General features: G+C 42.5%; 1 protein-coding gene across 1 annotated transcript; it reads left to right on the top strand.

Moving 5' to 3' along the window:
- Nucleotides 1–5: 5 nt before the first annotated feature.
- On the top strand, nt 6–15,998 carry prss56 (serine protease 56). The gene is made up of 14 exons (XM_033649686.2): nt 6–8,417; nt 10,002–10,160; nt 10,272–10,526; nt 10,627–10,816; nt 10,930–11,038; nt 11,207–11,363; nt 11,549–11,691; nt 11,882–12,041; nt 12,165–12,353; nt 12,474–12,659; nt 12,792–12,988; nt 14,542–15,106; nt 15,195–15,301; nt 15,419–15,998. The coding sequence occupies exons 1-14, from the start codon at nt 8,318–8,320 to the stop codon at nt 15,590–15,592; spliced, it is 2,691 nt and encodes an 896-aa protein (XP_033505577.2). The 5' UTR covers nt 6–8,317; the 3' UTR covers nt 15,593–15,998.
- The last annotated feature ends 1,061 nt before the right edge of the window (nt 15,999–17,059 follow it).

Genomic DNA, 17,059 nt, shown 5'->3' with positions numbered 1-17,059 from the left:
CTCTTCCTGAGGTTTCTACCGTTTTTTTTTCCCCGTTAAAGGAGTTTTTTTTGGGGAGTTTTTCCTTATCCGCTGTGAGGGTCTTAAGGACAGAGGGATGTCGTATGCTGTAAAGCCCTGTGAGGCAAATTGTGATTTGTGATATTGGGCTTTATAAATAAAATTGAATTGAAAATTGAATTGAATTGTGATTAACAGTCACATTTTCAAAGTGTTCAAATCAAGTGGCACAGGCATGTAGTATAGAAATACTTACGAACATTTTGGTGGCATCACTCTGAACTACCAGCTCTGTCAAATACACTGTACTTGGCTTCACCACATTACAGACTATATCCTCCTGCGACCCTGCGTCCTCATATCAGGACATCACATTTTGGGTTTACATGACCTTATACTTCATTCTGCTTAACTTAGACCTGTTGTCCTCGTTTGTGGACACTATTTTTGTACCATCTAGTGGTAGTGAGACCACAATACACTAATCCATGTAAAAACAAGATGGCAGCCATCTCTGCCAAGTCAGTCTGCAGCCATTCTCGGAACCCATCGGCTGTATTCGGCGTCTGACTTCCAGCAGACGGCGAAACACCCCCCCCGATTTTTTGGCATTCCGGTTTGATTTGGGCGGAGGAGGCGAATTTCTGTTTCCGACTTCCGTTTATATATAAGTAAATATGCTGAACCATTGTGATGGATTCAGAGTTTGCAATGACGCCAATTATCATTAGTTCACTGCACGGAGCGTTTAACCTGGCAACAACTGCAGCCGGCTCAAACGTGATTGATCAATATCACGCGGACTACAAACAGCCTACATCCGGAAACCAGGGCTCTTCCACTCTTCTTCCGGAGGCAAGATCTCCGGGGTTTGCCTACAGACTGTACGATGTAGAGTCTGTATATAGAGACTAGTCTGCAGCCGATCCCAATACAAAAATGGACAAGGTCCAAAACCTGATCACATTTTATGGTTGAAACTTGTTTATTTATGATTAATAACGTTCATAGTTTGATATGGCAACAAATTTGACCAATTTTAGCAACAATAACAAGCTAAGACACTGTTAATAAGAAAGTTCTCATTTGAGGACTTGGGACTTAATTATTTATGGCAATGATTTTTTTTTATACTTATCAGGTCCTACTGATCCCAAATAGCTAGGAGAAATCAAAAAAGCATAGCAACCAAAACTTGGGGTCTCAGGAGGATATGGGTATGAGCTGCTGCGCTACTGAGCCAATCAAACGTCACATTAAATTAAACCGCTTGTGGTGATTGGCTGCGAGCAAAACCATACAAACTATCATTCTTATCTCTAGATCTGGGTACGAAAACAGATCGAATGCAGGTATCGTTTGACGTTTGAAGAAGTTTCAGTACAACGTGGTACTGGAATTATTTTGGCTGACATTTTGAAAGTAGTGAGTACTGGTACCAGTCCTACCAGTCAGGGCATTGAGTGCCAATTTTCACTCCTCAAACTTCGCTTAAAGGTCAAAGATACAGCCTCCCAGTATCACTTACCATTGAAGCATCATTCTGGGAAGGGGGCCCACCTCATGTTGGGCTTGGCTGAGGAGACAGAGGGCCCATCATTTTGTTCATGAATAAAAATTCACAGAAACTCAACTCAAATTTGAATTTTAAAGTCAAACTTTTATTTCGTCATGCTTCTCTTGATTAAATTTTACCAAGTTGTTTCATTCAGCAGAATGTAATATTTTATGAGAAGACAAAGGGCCTGTGTAGTTTAATTATTATCATAAAAAAACCTGCAGTGTTTCCACATAAACTTCATCAACCACATCATCATTATCATTTAATTTATATGGTGGATAAGTGGATATTTCATTATTGAACAGTTGGTGGTTAATGTGCATTTAATGGCAGTTAATGTGATTGTTGAGGTCATAATAGATCTAATTAACAACATGTTTAACAATGACCCAATACAGGCCTGTGCAGACGAGCTGCTTCTGCTTGACTATTGTCAGGGGGTTCAAGTGTCTGTCTGTGCTGAAATGTTGGGAACCTCTTCTCTGTTGCGTACCCCACTGACCTAGATTTCAATTGTTTTCTGCCTGAGACAATGGGAGAAATGGTTTCATAACCGAACACAATACCTGGGTGTTATTCAACACGATTGTTGTTAAGGTTCTCATTGTGGTGTGATTTTGTGCTGAGCATTGTGCGTTTTCTTTATGTAACCTGCTCGAGCAGCCAGCCACTGATGAGCCTGTGCAGCCCACAGTAAATCACTTGTAGACGGTTCAACAGATGATTGTGCATGCACAGAATTTGCTTCAGCCCAGCAAGTCCAATCACTGCCGGGTCAAACACAAACATACTCTTCACGTCATTTTTTTAATCTTTTTTTTTTTTTTTTTTTTGCATAAAATCTTATTTTTTCAAGCAATTTGATACTGACCAGTCATTACCTGAGAGAGAAATATGTTTTTTAGTGGCTCACCAAAAATTTAGGACAAGTTAAGTAAGTCAAGCTGTCACCTGAGCAGAAAGGTTGCTTTCTTAATCTAATTGAGGATGAGTCTGTTCTTAAACAGCAAAACCATTTTTGTTCTCTGTTAGGCAATGCAATTCTAATTGTCTGAAAAATGTCTTTGCACCTGTTACACCTGAATGTGTTACAGGTGCATCACAGGACAGTTAAATTCAAATAACAGTAGCAGACAATGTCTTGCTTACTGATGGGTAATGCAACTTTTTAGTATAGTCAGGGCAAGGCAACTTTATTTGTGTAAGCACCTTTCAAACAAAGTTGCAAACTAAAAGCACTTTCCTTGATCCAGTGGTTCCCAACTGGTCCAGATTTCTCCTTAGTGATTCATTCAAGGTCCACACAATTTAATATATTAAGCGTCATACTTGCATTTGGCCATGTCAAGGGCTACTTAGCTGTCTCCATCAAGTGCCTGTTTATTAGTCAGTTACCCTACTGCAAGAAATGGCACTTTAAGAAAAAAAATCACTGTACTTCAAAATGAAGTGTTTTTTTTTTTTTTTACAAACTTCAACCCACTTTTGGGCCGCGACCCACCAGTTGGGAACCACTGCCTTAATCGATCATTGGTAACATTAAAATCAATTAAATGATCAATCAATCTTGTTTATACCAAAGAATACCAAGTGTTTTTTTTCCCTCAAAGCTCACAACAACATGTCACATATTCTTTAATGGCACTGAATAGCCCAGATGGAGGCCAGACTAGATAATGTAAAAAATACCTGGAGAGCCAGCTGCTTCTCTCATCATATGGGTTATTAATTAAACCCAAACAAATTAGATAAAAGCAACTGTTTCATCTTGGAAACAGTGGAAAAGTATTCAACTGAAACCAGCAGCCCTCGCTGACGACCTTACTCTTCTTTACTGTGGTCATGTCTGCTTCCAAGTAGGAAATGTCTGCCTTTAGATAACTGTTTGTTTGCTTGTTTGCTGTCTGTTAATGAAAATACATTAGTAATGCCTGCGGAGGTCCTACCTGATGCTTGTCTACAAACTGTTTGATAGTCCTGCCATCGTGAGGTGAATGGCAAAAAAGTGAACTTTCTTGACTAACTAATATTGTGTAGTAAATGGACCTGCACTAGTATGGTGCCTTTCACCTTTTGTTGTCTTCTGACCACTCAAAGTGCTTTTTTACACCAGTCACATTCACCCATTCACACACTGGTGGCTGAGGCTACACAATGTGCCACCTGCTACTCAGCTTTTTAACACACACACACACCAATCCAGCAGCCATCAGGAGCAATTTGGGGTTCAGTATCTTACTCAAGGATGCTTTGAACCGCTGATCTTCCAATTAATGGAAGCCCTGCTCAACCTTCTGAGCCACAGCCACCTGTGCTGCGGGGCACATGTAGTATATTTAGTATGTTTTCAACAACAAGCTACAGGCCTTTTAAAAGCAGTCCACAGGCCATGATTGGCGCACAGGCCGAACTTTGGACATGCCTGTCAAGATGTAGGGGCCTAGATATATGAAACACGTTAAATATAACTGAATAGTGCTTCACTTGCCCATCTCATTTTCCAGTGTCGTCACTGTGCTCTTCTTCCAGGACCCAAGATGGCAACCTTGTCATAAAATAGTGCCCTTTGTTAGCTAATGTTAGTCATTGAAACATGGTTTCAAAACACACCTCCCTACTGATAGCTTGAACATCATAGGAGAGTACACATTGTTTATATTTCACAATCAGATCTTAATTTCACATTGTAATAGGAGACTCCCCAAATTCAATAAAGGATGTAAAAGCACAGTAGAGAAATTAATCAGTCAAAGGCACAAAACAGCAGAGACTTTTCTTTTGATTTAGAGTTGACTGAAGTTGGGGAAATTTAAAGGTATATTGTGCAGGATCTCCCTAAAAGATGATGTATATACTCAAAAAAAAAAAAGTAATCCCTCTGAATCGTCACATACGGCCCAATAGAAGTGTGTGCCGCTGTATTTATCTGTCTCTGCCCTCTGCCTGTAGTCTTTATTTTCCAAGAGGAAACTATAAAAATGGCGGACCCAACATCAAAAAATGCAAATTGTAGGAACTGAAATGCCAAGTGCATATAGCTTGGGTTGACTTTTACTTTAATAGCCAACAATTCCTGCATAGTCTATCTTTAAAATCACGAGGAAGTTGGTTTCAATGATGTTTAGCACAGCAGCTAAAAGCAGCTTCACCCTAATTGGTTCTGACTCGAGGGAATACCATGACAGGTTCCTGAGGATCTAAGAAACCTTCTGGGTTTATGTTCATCAAGCAGATGGGCACATGATGTACCTAATTTAGTGATTAATTAAAGGCACTCGAACTCGAAAACTCAACTTGTCAAAAAAAAAATGTTGTTTGTTTAAGCCGCCTTAGTATACAGATAGAAATCCAGGCCATTTCTAATAAAATAAGTGATACTTTATCAGTAATGCATCATGTTGCATCAAGTTTTGCACCGTTGGGTCCAAAGTAGATAAGGTAGAACATGACAGTTTGTGTAGACAGGGACGGGCGGGCGGAGGAGAAAAGAGAGGCAGAGTGCTCCATGCTCGGTAGATAGATGAAGGAAGAGCGAGCAGAAGGCAAATTAATCAAAGGACATCAAAGGCAAATGGGTTGAGGGAGCGAAGGAATGAAAGAGTGCCGCCCGTTTGTCCCATGCCGTTCCCGCTCCGCTCCGCCTGAGCCTTCTCTCAGATCTCAGGGCCATTGTGCCGCACGGGTGCATGGAGGGGGCTGGGGCACAATGCACACAACAAAACATACACACACTAACAACGTCTGAAAGCTTCAAAAGGAAGATGTGTAATTTTTCTGTCTTGTCAAACTCAAACTCCTCTGTATTCTGTTTCTGAATCTTGTTTTAGTTTCTTGTCCTTGCACATGTACCATTTCCTGCAGTTTTATTCACCATCAATTCACCGGCCGCACAAACTTTAAGTGGAACATCAACAACACACAGTCACACACTCTCTAACACGTACTGTATGTTGTTGTCAGTGTGAACTCAGTGCTGGCTTGTGACAGCAGTGGACGGCTCTCTTTGATAATGCCCCGCTAGATTCAGCCGCCACTCTTTTTATCGTTCAGCCAGTTAGTTGGCTCAAAGTTGACTCCAATTTGTGCTTCTCGTTTGGGTTCCTGGTTGGCACAGACTTCTTTCTGTGTCCATGTAGACTGTGACCATGCCCCTGTCTGTTGCCTGCGGATGTACAGAACATTTTGTTTAAACCAGTTTTATACTCTCTATCGCTCTCTGCAGAGACTTTTTCAATCCATTGCTGTGGTGTAATATGCATCATTAGAATCACACCTGGCTTTGTGTTGTGGGAGAGAAAAGTGTGTCCTGAAGTGTGCAGATGCTTTTCATTTCATTTATTTATCTATACAGGAAAGGAATTAAAAGTAACATTGTGTGCTACAGTTAAAACTGGCCCAACTCAGTTAAAAACTTGTTTTCAGGAGCTTCCTGTTAAGCAACAAAAACACATTACAATACAAAATGAATGCAGAAACAATCAGCAAAGGCAAAACAACAAAACGCAGGCAGCTACATAGACACTGCAGAGTAGCAGACTGAAGTGAAGTGAGTAAAATAAGATATGAGATTTAAATCGGTGGTTGCAGGTATGTCCTTCCTTCAGATAGTGTCTGTATGCGTGTTTGAAATGTATAATAGAGGTTATTGCTCTAATGTGGTGGGGGATCTCGTTCTAGATCTTAGTGTAAGTATGAGAAAATGATCTCTGACTATAATTGTTTTGGTACAGGAATAAGAGGATGCGAAATTGATCTGGTGACGTTAAAGTGAAAGAATCTGTTCTAAGCAAACTTGCATAACTGATTTTGATACATTTTATTTTATTTCTTTTGTATCTAACCTTTATTTAAGCAGGAATATTCCCACTGAAATTCAAAATTTCTTTTACAAGGGAGTCCTACATTACATATAGGCATATCTTGCATCCTCTAGCACACACAAACCCCACTGTTTTGGTTTAATACACACTCTTTACAGACAAAATTTGAGATTCTTTGATGCAGAATTGCACTTTGAAATCATAAAAGTTTTAAAATGTAAAGTTTGACTTTGTCTCTCTTTCTCTACATACATTTAAGGTGAAATTTTTAAGCAATCCTAGCTTTTAGTTACATTAAGCCTTATTAGAACAGTGGGTTTTACTTCATTTTTTGTATTTAACCTTTACTTTACCAGGAATATTCCCTTTGAGATTCAAAATTTCTTTCACAAGGGAGTCCTGCATTATGTATTGGCAAATCTTGCATCCTCAAGCACACACAAACACCACTATTTTGGTTTAATACACAGTCTATACAGACTATACCAAACAAAATTAAAAGATAATTCAATGCAGAATTGCACCTTGAATGCACATAAGTTTTAAAATGTAAAGTTTTACTTTGTCTCTCTTTCTAAATCTCCATTTCTCCACATACATAAAGGTGAAATGTATGAGCAAGCCTAGCTTTCTATTTACATTAAGCATTATTAGAACAGTGAATGGTCATAAAGCTTTACATGTTCACTGTGATTCTCACATAACGTTGTTTGAGCTCATTTTTGGCGGATGTAAGGATTTAGTCGTATATCAGCTTTCCTATAAAAGCACTATAAATGTGGAAGATATACTATATCTTTCTGATTAAATAAACATTTTGGCTGACAGTCTGTATGTCAGTTTTACTTATACTTTTGTAGCCACACTAAAAAGACACAACCAAAAACTTGACAATAAATGCAAGATGCTAAAACAAAAAAAAAAGTTTCAGTTTTCTCCCAGACTTTAAAAATACATCATGTTCATAAGCACTTTTTTTTTTACTGTATCTTTATGTAACAAAAGCAGAGTTCAGCAGAGAAAGACAAAAGTGATGTGAACTGACAATATTTTAATGGGGGGGATAAAAGACTGTAAGTGATCAATGGAGGCGGCGGCCAAGTGATGCCCGGGGGACGGCTTTGATGTGGGCATCCTCAGAGGGACGCCGGGGACAATGCCCCCTTTGAGGGGCATGCAGAATGGCAGACACTTCCCTCTCTCTGGCTCTCTCACACTCTGTCACTCAACCTCCCTCCATCTCCTGCTCGCTCCTCTCACTCACGCTGCGACTCCTCACTTCAGATGCTCGCAGACGTCTCTGTGGCTCTGCATTCCTCTGCCCCAGTGTCACATCAGCCCATATCCTTATCTGCATAACTTTCTCCCTCTTCCTCTCACATTAATTAATTCAAACAACACCCCCTTTCCTGCCGTCCAGCCAATGACTCCGCCTTCCCCTCCTCCCCCCTCCCTATCTGCATCTCCCTTTCCCTCCCTCTGTCTCTTTTCATAGAACCAAACCTCTTTGTGATGTCCAGCCTTGGCAAGTTGCGCCTGATTTGCTGTCACAGTCTTAATGAATTCATCTGTTTGTGTATTGGCCATGGGAGCATTTCTCCCTCCTCCCTCCCCTCTCCCCCTCACTCTTTCCTATCCTCTCCCCCCCTCCCTCTTACTGGTGTTCCCCTGGGGGCTCTATATATACCAGGGACCGCTCCAGGCACCTATTGTTCCTCTAAGTAAACTTACAGACAGATGCCCTGCACCACAGTGTGGGAGAGAGCCCAGAGAGTCAGGAGGAGGGAGACAGTTACGGATTGCAGAGAGCAACCAGACAGTTAGTAAACACTGCAGGCTCGCCTCCAGCACCTCTGCATCCTCTCCGGTTGTTCCGCGTGTCTCCTGCCTGTTCGCTTGTTGTCACTGTGGAGTGGAGGTCTGATGCTCTGACACCATGCTGCTGCTGATATCACTGCTGCTTACGGGACTGGACTGCTTGCTGGGAGCCCCGACAGGTCGAGAGGTTTACAGGATGCCCCAGAGTGCGCTCAAAGGTAATTTTTCAGGTTTTGTTTTGCTTCTCAATCATGGCAATATAGTAATAACAGTACCTGTGTGATAACTGCATTGTAAGCGTGAGCGTTGCAGACATCCTCAGATACAGTCCTCCAAAATGTCTTGTCGACAAATCTTTATCTTTTTGATTTAATGCATCATTGTAAGAATACCAAACACTGGTGATGTTGTGATGCTTCAAAGCATTAATATCTCTAGGAGTTAAGCGGAAAAAAACATCTGTTGATATTACCAATCCCAATGAGATAGCCCAGTACTATAAGCGTGTCATACACATACAGTATCTAGTGGAAATTAATACTTTTTGGGCAAGCAGCTTGCACATGTACAAATTCTAGAAATGTTTGTTTTGCTGTCATAGGCTTAAGCTGTTATTTAAGTTGGATACATACAGTATATGCTTTACTGTTTTACTGGTGAGCAGCAGGTGTCTAACCTTAAAAGCATCTTCATAAACTCTTCAAATCAGCAAGGATAATAAAGATGAACAGTTGCGTGAGTTTGTCTTCAGCCTATATTTGTGTACAGATCTCTTGTCAGAGAGCTGCTGGTGAGAAACTACAGTAAAGCAGAGTGGTGAGGGACCTCTGGCCCTCTCTGGTTGAAGTGCTGAGTACATCAGAGCCTTCATACAAACGGCTGGTGGTGGCGGTGTGTGTTTGGAGTGTTTAGAACAAGGGCCCTGGGGTCCCAGCCGCCCCGGGGCTGCCAGCCCGTGCCCCTAGGGCCTGTCCCTACCCACCAGCCTCTGCCAGCTCAGCCCTGGCCTTCCAATTAAGTCTTCAATCAGCATTGTTGTTGTTAGTGGCCTATCCTGTGATGTGGCGCGGCACAGAGGGGGGCTGCAGGGTCGGCGGCCCGATTGATGTGTGTCTGCAGAAGCCTCACCAGCGCGCTGAGCGTGAGCTAGCATCCCTAACACGCTGCCAATGAGCTCAGAGAGCAGCATGAGAAAAAGGGGGCTGATCACACACATACCAGGAAGCCGCACCAGTTTGTACTGATGCTCACATACACACATAATGTTCCCACAGCAAACGGGGGTCGTCCGTGTGACAACCTGTATGTTCTTCCTGTTTTGTCAGAATTCATTAAAAGTACCTTAATTCATAAAAATCTATTACTATGAAAAGTGATATCAGTCCAGCCAGGCTGCGACTGATGACAATATTATTTTCCTCAACAAACAATTTTATAGGAATTCCTTAAATTTGTTTATTAAGCAGTTGCTACCGAAAGAATATACTGTATGTGCATTCGGCCTGGCCAGTGTTTTGATCTGGCTCCTGTGTGCACTTTGTTTCTTCTTCTTTTTAAATTTTTTTTTGGCCATTTTGCCTTTAATGGACAGGACAGGTAAGTGTGAGGGGGGAGGAGAGAGAGGGGGGATGACATGCAACAACATGCCTTGTACATGGGGAGCCTGCTCTACCACTAAGCCAACAACACCCCTTTGTTCCTTCTTCTGCTGCTGTCGACTTACCTCCTTCTCTGTTTGCATCTTAATACATTTTGAAATACTCTAAATGTTCTTTGTGTTGTCTTTCCGTCCTCTCCTGCAGCTCTGTCTGATCGTGGCACTGTGGTTCTAGAGGCAGCCATGACGAGTGCCCTGTCCGCCCTCGAGCGCGCATCATCTGAGAGAAGTCGGGCTGAGGCCGGCTGTCGGGGCTGTGTTCCCTGTCTGTTTCAGGACTGTGGACAGCTGTCTGGCTCCTGTTGTAAGTAAAAATATTACTCTTCTTGCGCTTTTCATTCTTGAGCATCTTGAGTCACGTTGTCCTGTATTGCCAGTGAATGCTCTCTCCATAACTCCCCTTCTCACCCAACAGCATCTCCTGCCAATGCCTTATCAGAGCCCAACTGTGATGTCATCAGTAAAGCCCAGAAGCTCCAGGATGAGGCTGAGCGGAGCTGGGCTCTGAGCCAGGCCTGTGCGTACTATCAGCACCGCTGCCCAGCTGGTGAACTTGACAAAGAGAGCTGCATCAGGATCATGGGTGAGAGCTGCAGTGCCCGTGTCCTTCAGTGCAGCCTGCTCAACACGATGCAGAATCTGGAGCCTGCGACACAGACGCGTGCTCAGGGTGAGGAGATACATGTGTACATAAAGTACTCATGCAGATTATCTCTGTCAATGAAAAGGTTTTTGCTGTAGTTTTTGACTCTTTGTCTCTGTCCCAGCAGCAGTGTGTGGTCAGAGGTCATCCACGGTGCAAAACATCACACAGCCTCGCTCACGGATTGTGGGCGGGTCGCCTGCTCCTCCAGGCAGCTGGCCCTGGCTGGTCAACCTCCAGCTAGATGGTGGTCTGATGTGTGGAGGGGTCCTGGTGGACAGCTCCTGGGTGGTCACTGCTGCTCATTGTTTTGCTGGGTGAGTGTGCATCACTGTTTTTTATTTTGCAACTATAACAAGATCTTTAATTTTTTTGAAATTATTATTTAGTGTTTCACTCCCACTGCCTCTGATTGTTCTGACCTCTGTAGCAGCCGAAGTGAGAGCTACTGGACAGCCGTGGTGGGGGAGTTTGACATCACTAAGTCTGACCCTGATGAGCAGGTCCTCAAAGTGAATCGCATCATCCCTCACCCTAAGGTAACAATCTAAACCAAAGTGTGGGATACAGTATATATGTTGGGATAGAAACAGGCATAATATAATGTTGTCTCCCATTACACCTTCCTGGTCAACCAATCAAACAAACACATCAGTCAGTCATTTGTCAGTTCCTTCAATCAATCAAACTCTCTCCACCTCCTGCAGTTCAATCCAAAGACATTTAACAACGACATAGCCCTGGTGGAGCTGACATCCCCAGTGGTCCTGTCCAGCCGTGTCACTCCGGTGTGTCTCCCCTCTGGCATGGAGCCCCCTACTGGCAGTCCATGTCTGGTGGCAGGCTGGGGCTCCCTCTATGAGGGTGAGTGGGAGATAATCGACATGTATTTACACTTTAGAGCTATTTATAGCTTTGTTTACTGCAAACAAGCTTAAATGCTTTTCGTCTCCTTTTTGGAAGATTGTTGAGGACTGTGATGTACCAAATTTGTCTATCAGTAGTCAGTATATAATGTAGTGCATTTCTGTGTGTATTTTTCTTTACAGATGGCCCGTCTGCTGACGTGGTAATGGAGGCCAAGGTGCCCCTGCTGCCTCAGAGCACCTGTAAGAGTGCGCTTGGCAAAGAGCTGGTCACCAATACTATGCTGTGTGCCGGGTATCTTTCCGGAGGCATCGACTCCTGTCAGGTGGGCAGAGGAGCACTTTCTAAGAGTTATTGTTAGTGTGGGAATTGCCTTCAGTTACTGAATTGACATAATTTAGCATAAAGGTTTTGTTGCTCTTTTTGTTTCTTACATGTTTTAGCAACACCCAAAACATTTTATGTAAAAAAGACAACAGGTTTTTAACTTTTGGGGGACTTTCTGTCATGCACAGGGGGATTCTGGAGGCCCCCTGATCTACCAGGACCGAATTTCTGGTCGGTTCCAGCTCCACGGCATTACCTCCTGGGGAGACGGCTGTGGGGAAAAGGGCAAGCCTGGAGTCTACACACGGGTGTCTGCTTTCTCTGACTGGATTCAGGCTGAGATAGAGAGTGAGTTTGAAGCAACAATAAAACAACACGAGAACTAAAATATTTTGACTCATAACGTACATTGTGATATTAGAATACTGTCTACAATACTACAACCTATGCAATGCAATGTGTCTTTTTTAGAGTCTTTTGGAAGCAGGGAGCCAACATGTCCGGAGCTTCTGAAGACAACAGACATGACAGAGGAGGAACAGAGGTCAGAGTTCAGCTCTCTGTGTCGCTTCTATACCCTGACCTGCCCTGCTGGTCAGTCTGCCAGTGCTTGCAGCCGAATGGCAGAGGACAAGTGCCTCACCCGCTTTAAGAAATGTCGTGAGTACTCTTATTCAAACGCTCAGCTTGGTGAATGTAGAAGAGAGACTAAAAATACTTATGTTGCTTTGACGTTATGCTTGGAGGTTTTTGATCTGTTGCTCGCTCTTTGCCATCTAGAGTTGCGTTCGTTCCTACAAACCCTGCTGGACTTGCTCCAGAGGGCCGAGGACTACATCCGGGACAAAGTCGACTTGACCTTCTTCACCCAGACGCTGCCTCAGCTGGTGGAGCACATCTATAGCACAGCTTTCATCCACACCAGGGACAGGAGGGACCTGAGCCACGGTCTCTTACAGGTTAAAGGTACATGATTGACAGATTATGTTATTCCATCTTCTGCCCAAACTTAAAATATGAATATTTACGTCCTGCAGTGTTTTGCAGTACAGCTGTCTGTTCTGGTCACTTTTCTAACATGTGTTTTATTATCTGCAGAACAGCTAGGTGGAGCTCTGGGGCCAACAGAGCAGGATGCGTCTCCAGCTCCCCCAGCCTTATTTAGAGAGGTGGGACCATCAGTGGGTGACTGGGAGAAATACCTGAGGAACATGGCTGAGGACCTGGACAAACAACACACTGACACATCCACAGAGTCCACACCAACAAGACAGGAGGACAAACTTTTCTTACAGGTAGATTTTGAAAATGAACAAATGCAGATGAGGTTGCATTGCATTTTAACACATAATATTGTTTTAGAAATATGTTTGAATATTTAGCAATATTTTCAAAACATGCAAACATGTCTTATTGAGTAATGGTGTAAAAGTAAGGTGTTCTGATTAGGTGTTAATATAAGCCTTGCAATATCAAAGAGCACCGCTCATCATTTTCCTTGAGCATTCAACAGGGAATTCATGAAAAGTCAACACTAACACAATTTATGTTTGAATAAGGGTTATTTGACTTTGAAAGGAAATCTGGGAAATTTAGAATGCAAGTGATTGAAGATAGAGACATGACCATTTGTACATCAGTTACTTACCCTGTTACTGTTATATTGAATTAGTGAAAGAAACGTTTTTCTCACATGCCTCCACAGTGAATGAAGAATCCAAAAATTGAGGAAATTCTTGATTAAGTGAGTTAAAGGGAGTCCACATTTGACAACAACAAAACTATATCAAAACATCTGTTTACAAACTCTCAGACAACTCCTGCAGTATGCTCAGTACTTCCCAAACAGACAGACCTTTCCAGCGGGGAACTGAATGGAAAGTGAAGCTTGATCTATGTTCTCTTCAAAGCCAGACGCCATTGAAAAAAAAACAGTAATTTTACTCTAGAAACTCTAGTGTTTCCCTAAACAGATGGTATTGTGTGACTGTGATGAATCCAAGCTAAGGCTTTTAACACTAAAGTCACACAATATCACAAACCAAACAAATAACCAAGGCAGCGGTAGACCAGCAACTTCCATGTTTAGCAAGGTAAAATTATTGTGTCTGGCAGTAATTTTACCTCGCACATAACAAACTACCGATCGAGGGCTGCCTGTTTTAGTACGGAGCACACAACTGGATCAGTGAGCCTTGGATCAAACTGCTAAAGTTGTGTGAGAAATGGAAGTTTTGATAAAGTGACTTCAATTCATTAGAAATGTTCTCAGTTTTTGGATTCTTCATTCAGGCTTCTGAGGAGAAACTAATTTTTCTTTATGAATGCAATGTAACACATGGTGAGTAATTTATAACAGACGGTCATTTTGGGGGTGAAGTATCCCTTTAATTAAAATATTCTGATATGGGTGAGCACGGCCATCATCAAAGACTGTACTGTGTTTGATTTGCTGCCCTCTGAAAGGCACTACAGATCATTCAGAACCCGGACGAACAGACTTAAATACAGCTTTTTAGCCATAGCAATAAGGACATTGAACCAATTCAAATACGCAAGATATGTGTAATTACTACACTTGATGTGCAATAGTTACAATCAATCTATGACACTACTGTATGTGCAATATTCACAGACGTACTATGTGTAGTTTTTTACCCAGTACACTTACTTATTGTCTGTTTATTAGTGTGAATATTGGATGGTTGAATGTATAGAGGATAACTGTCAGCACCTTACATGAGTAGTACTCCTAATTTTGTTGTGTTTTTTTAATGATGCAATGACAATAAAGGCGTTCTGATTCTAAAGCCAAACTTAATATCCAACTCTATTTTTACATCTCCAGACAGAGGACTCCTCGGTACATCAGCTAGAGGGAGAACTGCGATCTGTTATCTCAGCTTTGCGCTCCAAACTGTACACCCGAGCTGCTCCTCCCATCCTGCACCTGGACACAAGCTACCTCCAGGAGGATTCTCCCAACAGTCCCCCTTTAACTACTTCATCCACTGGAGCATGGGACCACACTGACCGCTCCTCCTCCTCCTCACAGGAACCCCACGAGCCTTGGTCCCTTCTGTCAGCCCTGATGATTGAAATGCAGAAATTAAGCGCACAGGATGAAACTGGTACAGAAGATGTGTCACAAAGTGAAACTTCTCCTGATGTTAACTGGAGTGCCACATCAGAGGAGTTTGCTTTTGTTGAGAATGAAGACAGAACAGAATCAAAATCCTCAGCGTTGCCGCTTCTGGTGCAGCCAACAACTAACGTTCAACCGGTCACGGAGCGCGCTCACACAGAGACTGGTGACCCCAAACAAGCTGCGCATGTTGCAAAGACATTGAGTCTTCACAGAAAATATCGGAGCCTTCTTCGCAAGAGGCAGATACCTGGGGCCGGTGGGAAAGGTATGTGCCTCACCTAGTTCTCACAAAATAATCCATGTAATGTTTGTTGGTATTTCTCATATGAAATGTTTTTTGTTTGTTGCTGCAGTTTGTCCTGGAGTGAGAGAGTCATCACAACAAGTCAGCCAAGTCAGAGACTCGTACAGCTGGGTCTTAAACATCCCAGGCAAGAGCCTACGCATGAACTTCCAAGAGGTAAAACATCATTTTAGACGGAGATGTTAAGAGACGTAAATATGCACTGGTAAAGAAAAAGATTTGTCATTTTAATTTTCTCTCTGTCCTTACTTTATTGGGTTTCTTGTTCTTTAGGTTTTAGTTGATCTGAGCTCCAAGAACGATCGAGGACTTTACCAAGCGCGAGTCAGAGCTGTAGTGGGAGGACGACCTTTGACATTCTACAGTCTTGTGGGCCTGGAGAATGAGTCATTCTACCGCAGTGTGCCAAGGATCATCGCTTTGGCACTGGAGGCACTCAAGACTTAATTTTATCAAAACAGCAAGTGAGATGACATGACACACAAAAGACTCATGTGAGAGACGACAGCACAGACACTCAAAAAAGAGACCTCGTCATGGGACAGAGAGACGCACACAAAATGCACACTCACTCAGACTTTACTTCCTCTGCCGTCTCCTGTGAAAACCACTATTTTGTTTCCCCCATCTGAGAGCCGGACTTTGGCTCTAAATGAAAACACAACCATGAATGTATCAGTCCAACTATCGCCCACACATCATGCCACAGGATGTTTTTTTTTATGTGGTTGGAGATGCAGCCTTGTCTAACTTATGAATCTGTACAAAATAAGTTATTCATATTGTCTTTTGCAAAGGTTGAGCCTCTTGTGAAGCACACAGACTGTATATATTATTCCTATACTTACCTTATTCTTACCATATTTATTTGTATAAAGAATTTGTATTTTTGTAAAAAATAAAAAAAATAAAAATCTATATATAAATAAAACTGTTATTAATGCTAAGGCATGTTGTGTTGATTGTCGTGCTAATCTGTGCTCATGTAACTACAAATTGAACTTCAGATGTTAGATATTCAAATTAGCCGACACTAATGCTGCTAATCCTGCAGTATTTTGCTGCTGGTGTACAGCACTTCTGCCGACACGCACCGTGCTCTCTCGTGATACATGTCCATGTTGATTAGTTTCTCCCGTGACCCCAGATTGACCTCGGTCCTCCGACCCTTTAAGGGTAAGCTTTCCCATCAACACAGCAGCTGCAGTGACCAGGATGTCCCACCTCGTTCCTGTCTTCACTCCCGGGGGGGGATTGTAACTGGACACACAGAACCAGGCTGACCTTTAGAGCCTCTTATTGTCCGTCATGAGTCAGAGCAGTTCGAGTGAAGACAACTGCTGCTTGAGGAAGTGGCACTCTTAAATTGTGGACAAGATTTGTCTTCTTTTTTAAAAAAGTTTATTCAAGGAGTTTTATATTTGTATTTTACATACATCAAATTTTGCTGTGAAAGTATTTTAAAAAATTCACTTCAAATGAATTTTGGCAGATGTGTCGTAGTAAAGCTGCTGGATTTTGGACACAATTGTCCCCCTGTCCTCTGCCACCCAAACTGCTCCACAGTCCTTTGCATCCCATTTTGTAACGGAGTTAGCTTTAGTCTTAATGCCTGGTTGAGTTTTGTGTGACGAGGCTGTGCTAGCTCAGACCTCTGGATTCGCTGCTAAATGCTTTGCATCGAGGTGATATTTCAGGCTTTAAGCACTTCAATAGTACGAAAATTCCTGCTCCTATCAACTGGGAGTATTTTAAAACATTAATGTTCTTCTCATGGGGCCAAGCAGTGTCGTCTCGTCCGCCTCCATCATGTGACAGAGCCACTGTGGCCTTCAATGACGCATCGGGTCATAGGTCACCACGGAACATGATTAATCAGCACTAATTATTTTTTCTATGATTAATTAATCAAAA

This window comes from Epinephelus lanceolatus, chromosome 12 (assembly GCF_041903045.1).
Source record: "Epinephelus lanceolatus isolate andai-2023 chromosome 12, ASM4190304v1, whole genome shotgun sequence".
Lineage (NCBI taxonomy): Eukaryota > Metazoa > Chordata > Actinopteri > Perciformes > Serranidae > Epinephelus > Epinephelus lanceolatus.
Note: the sequence above shows the minus strand (reverse complement) of the source record. Positions and strands in the feature narration are given on the sequence as shown.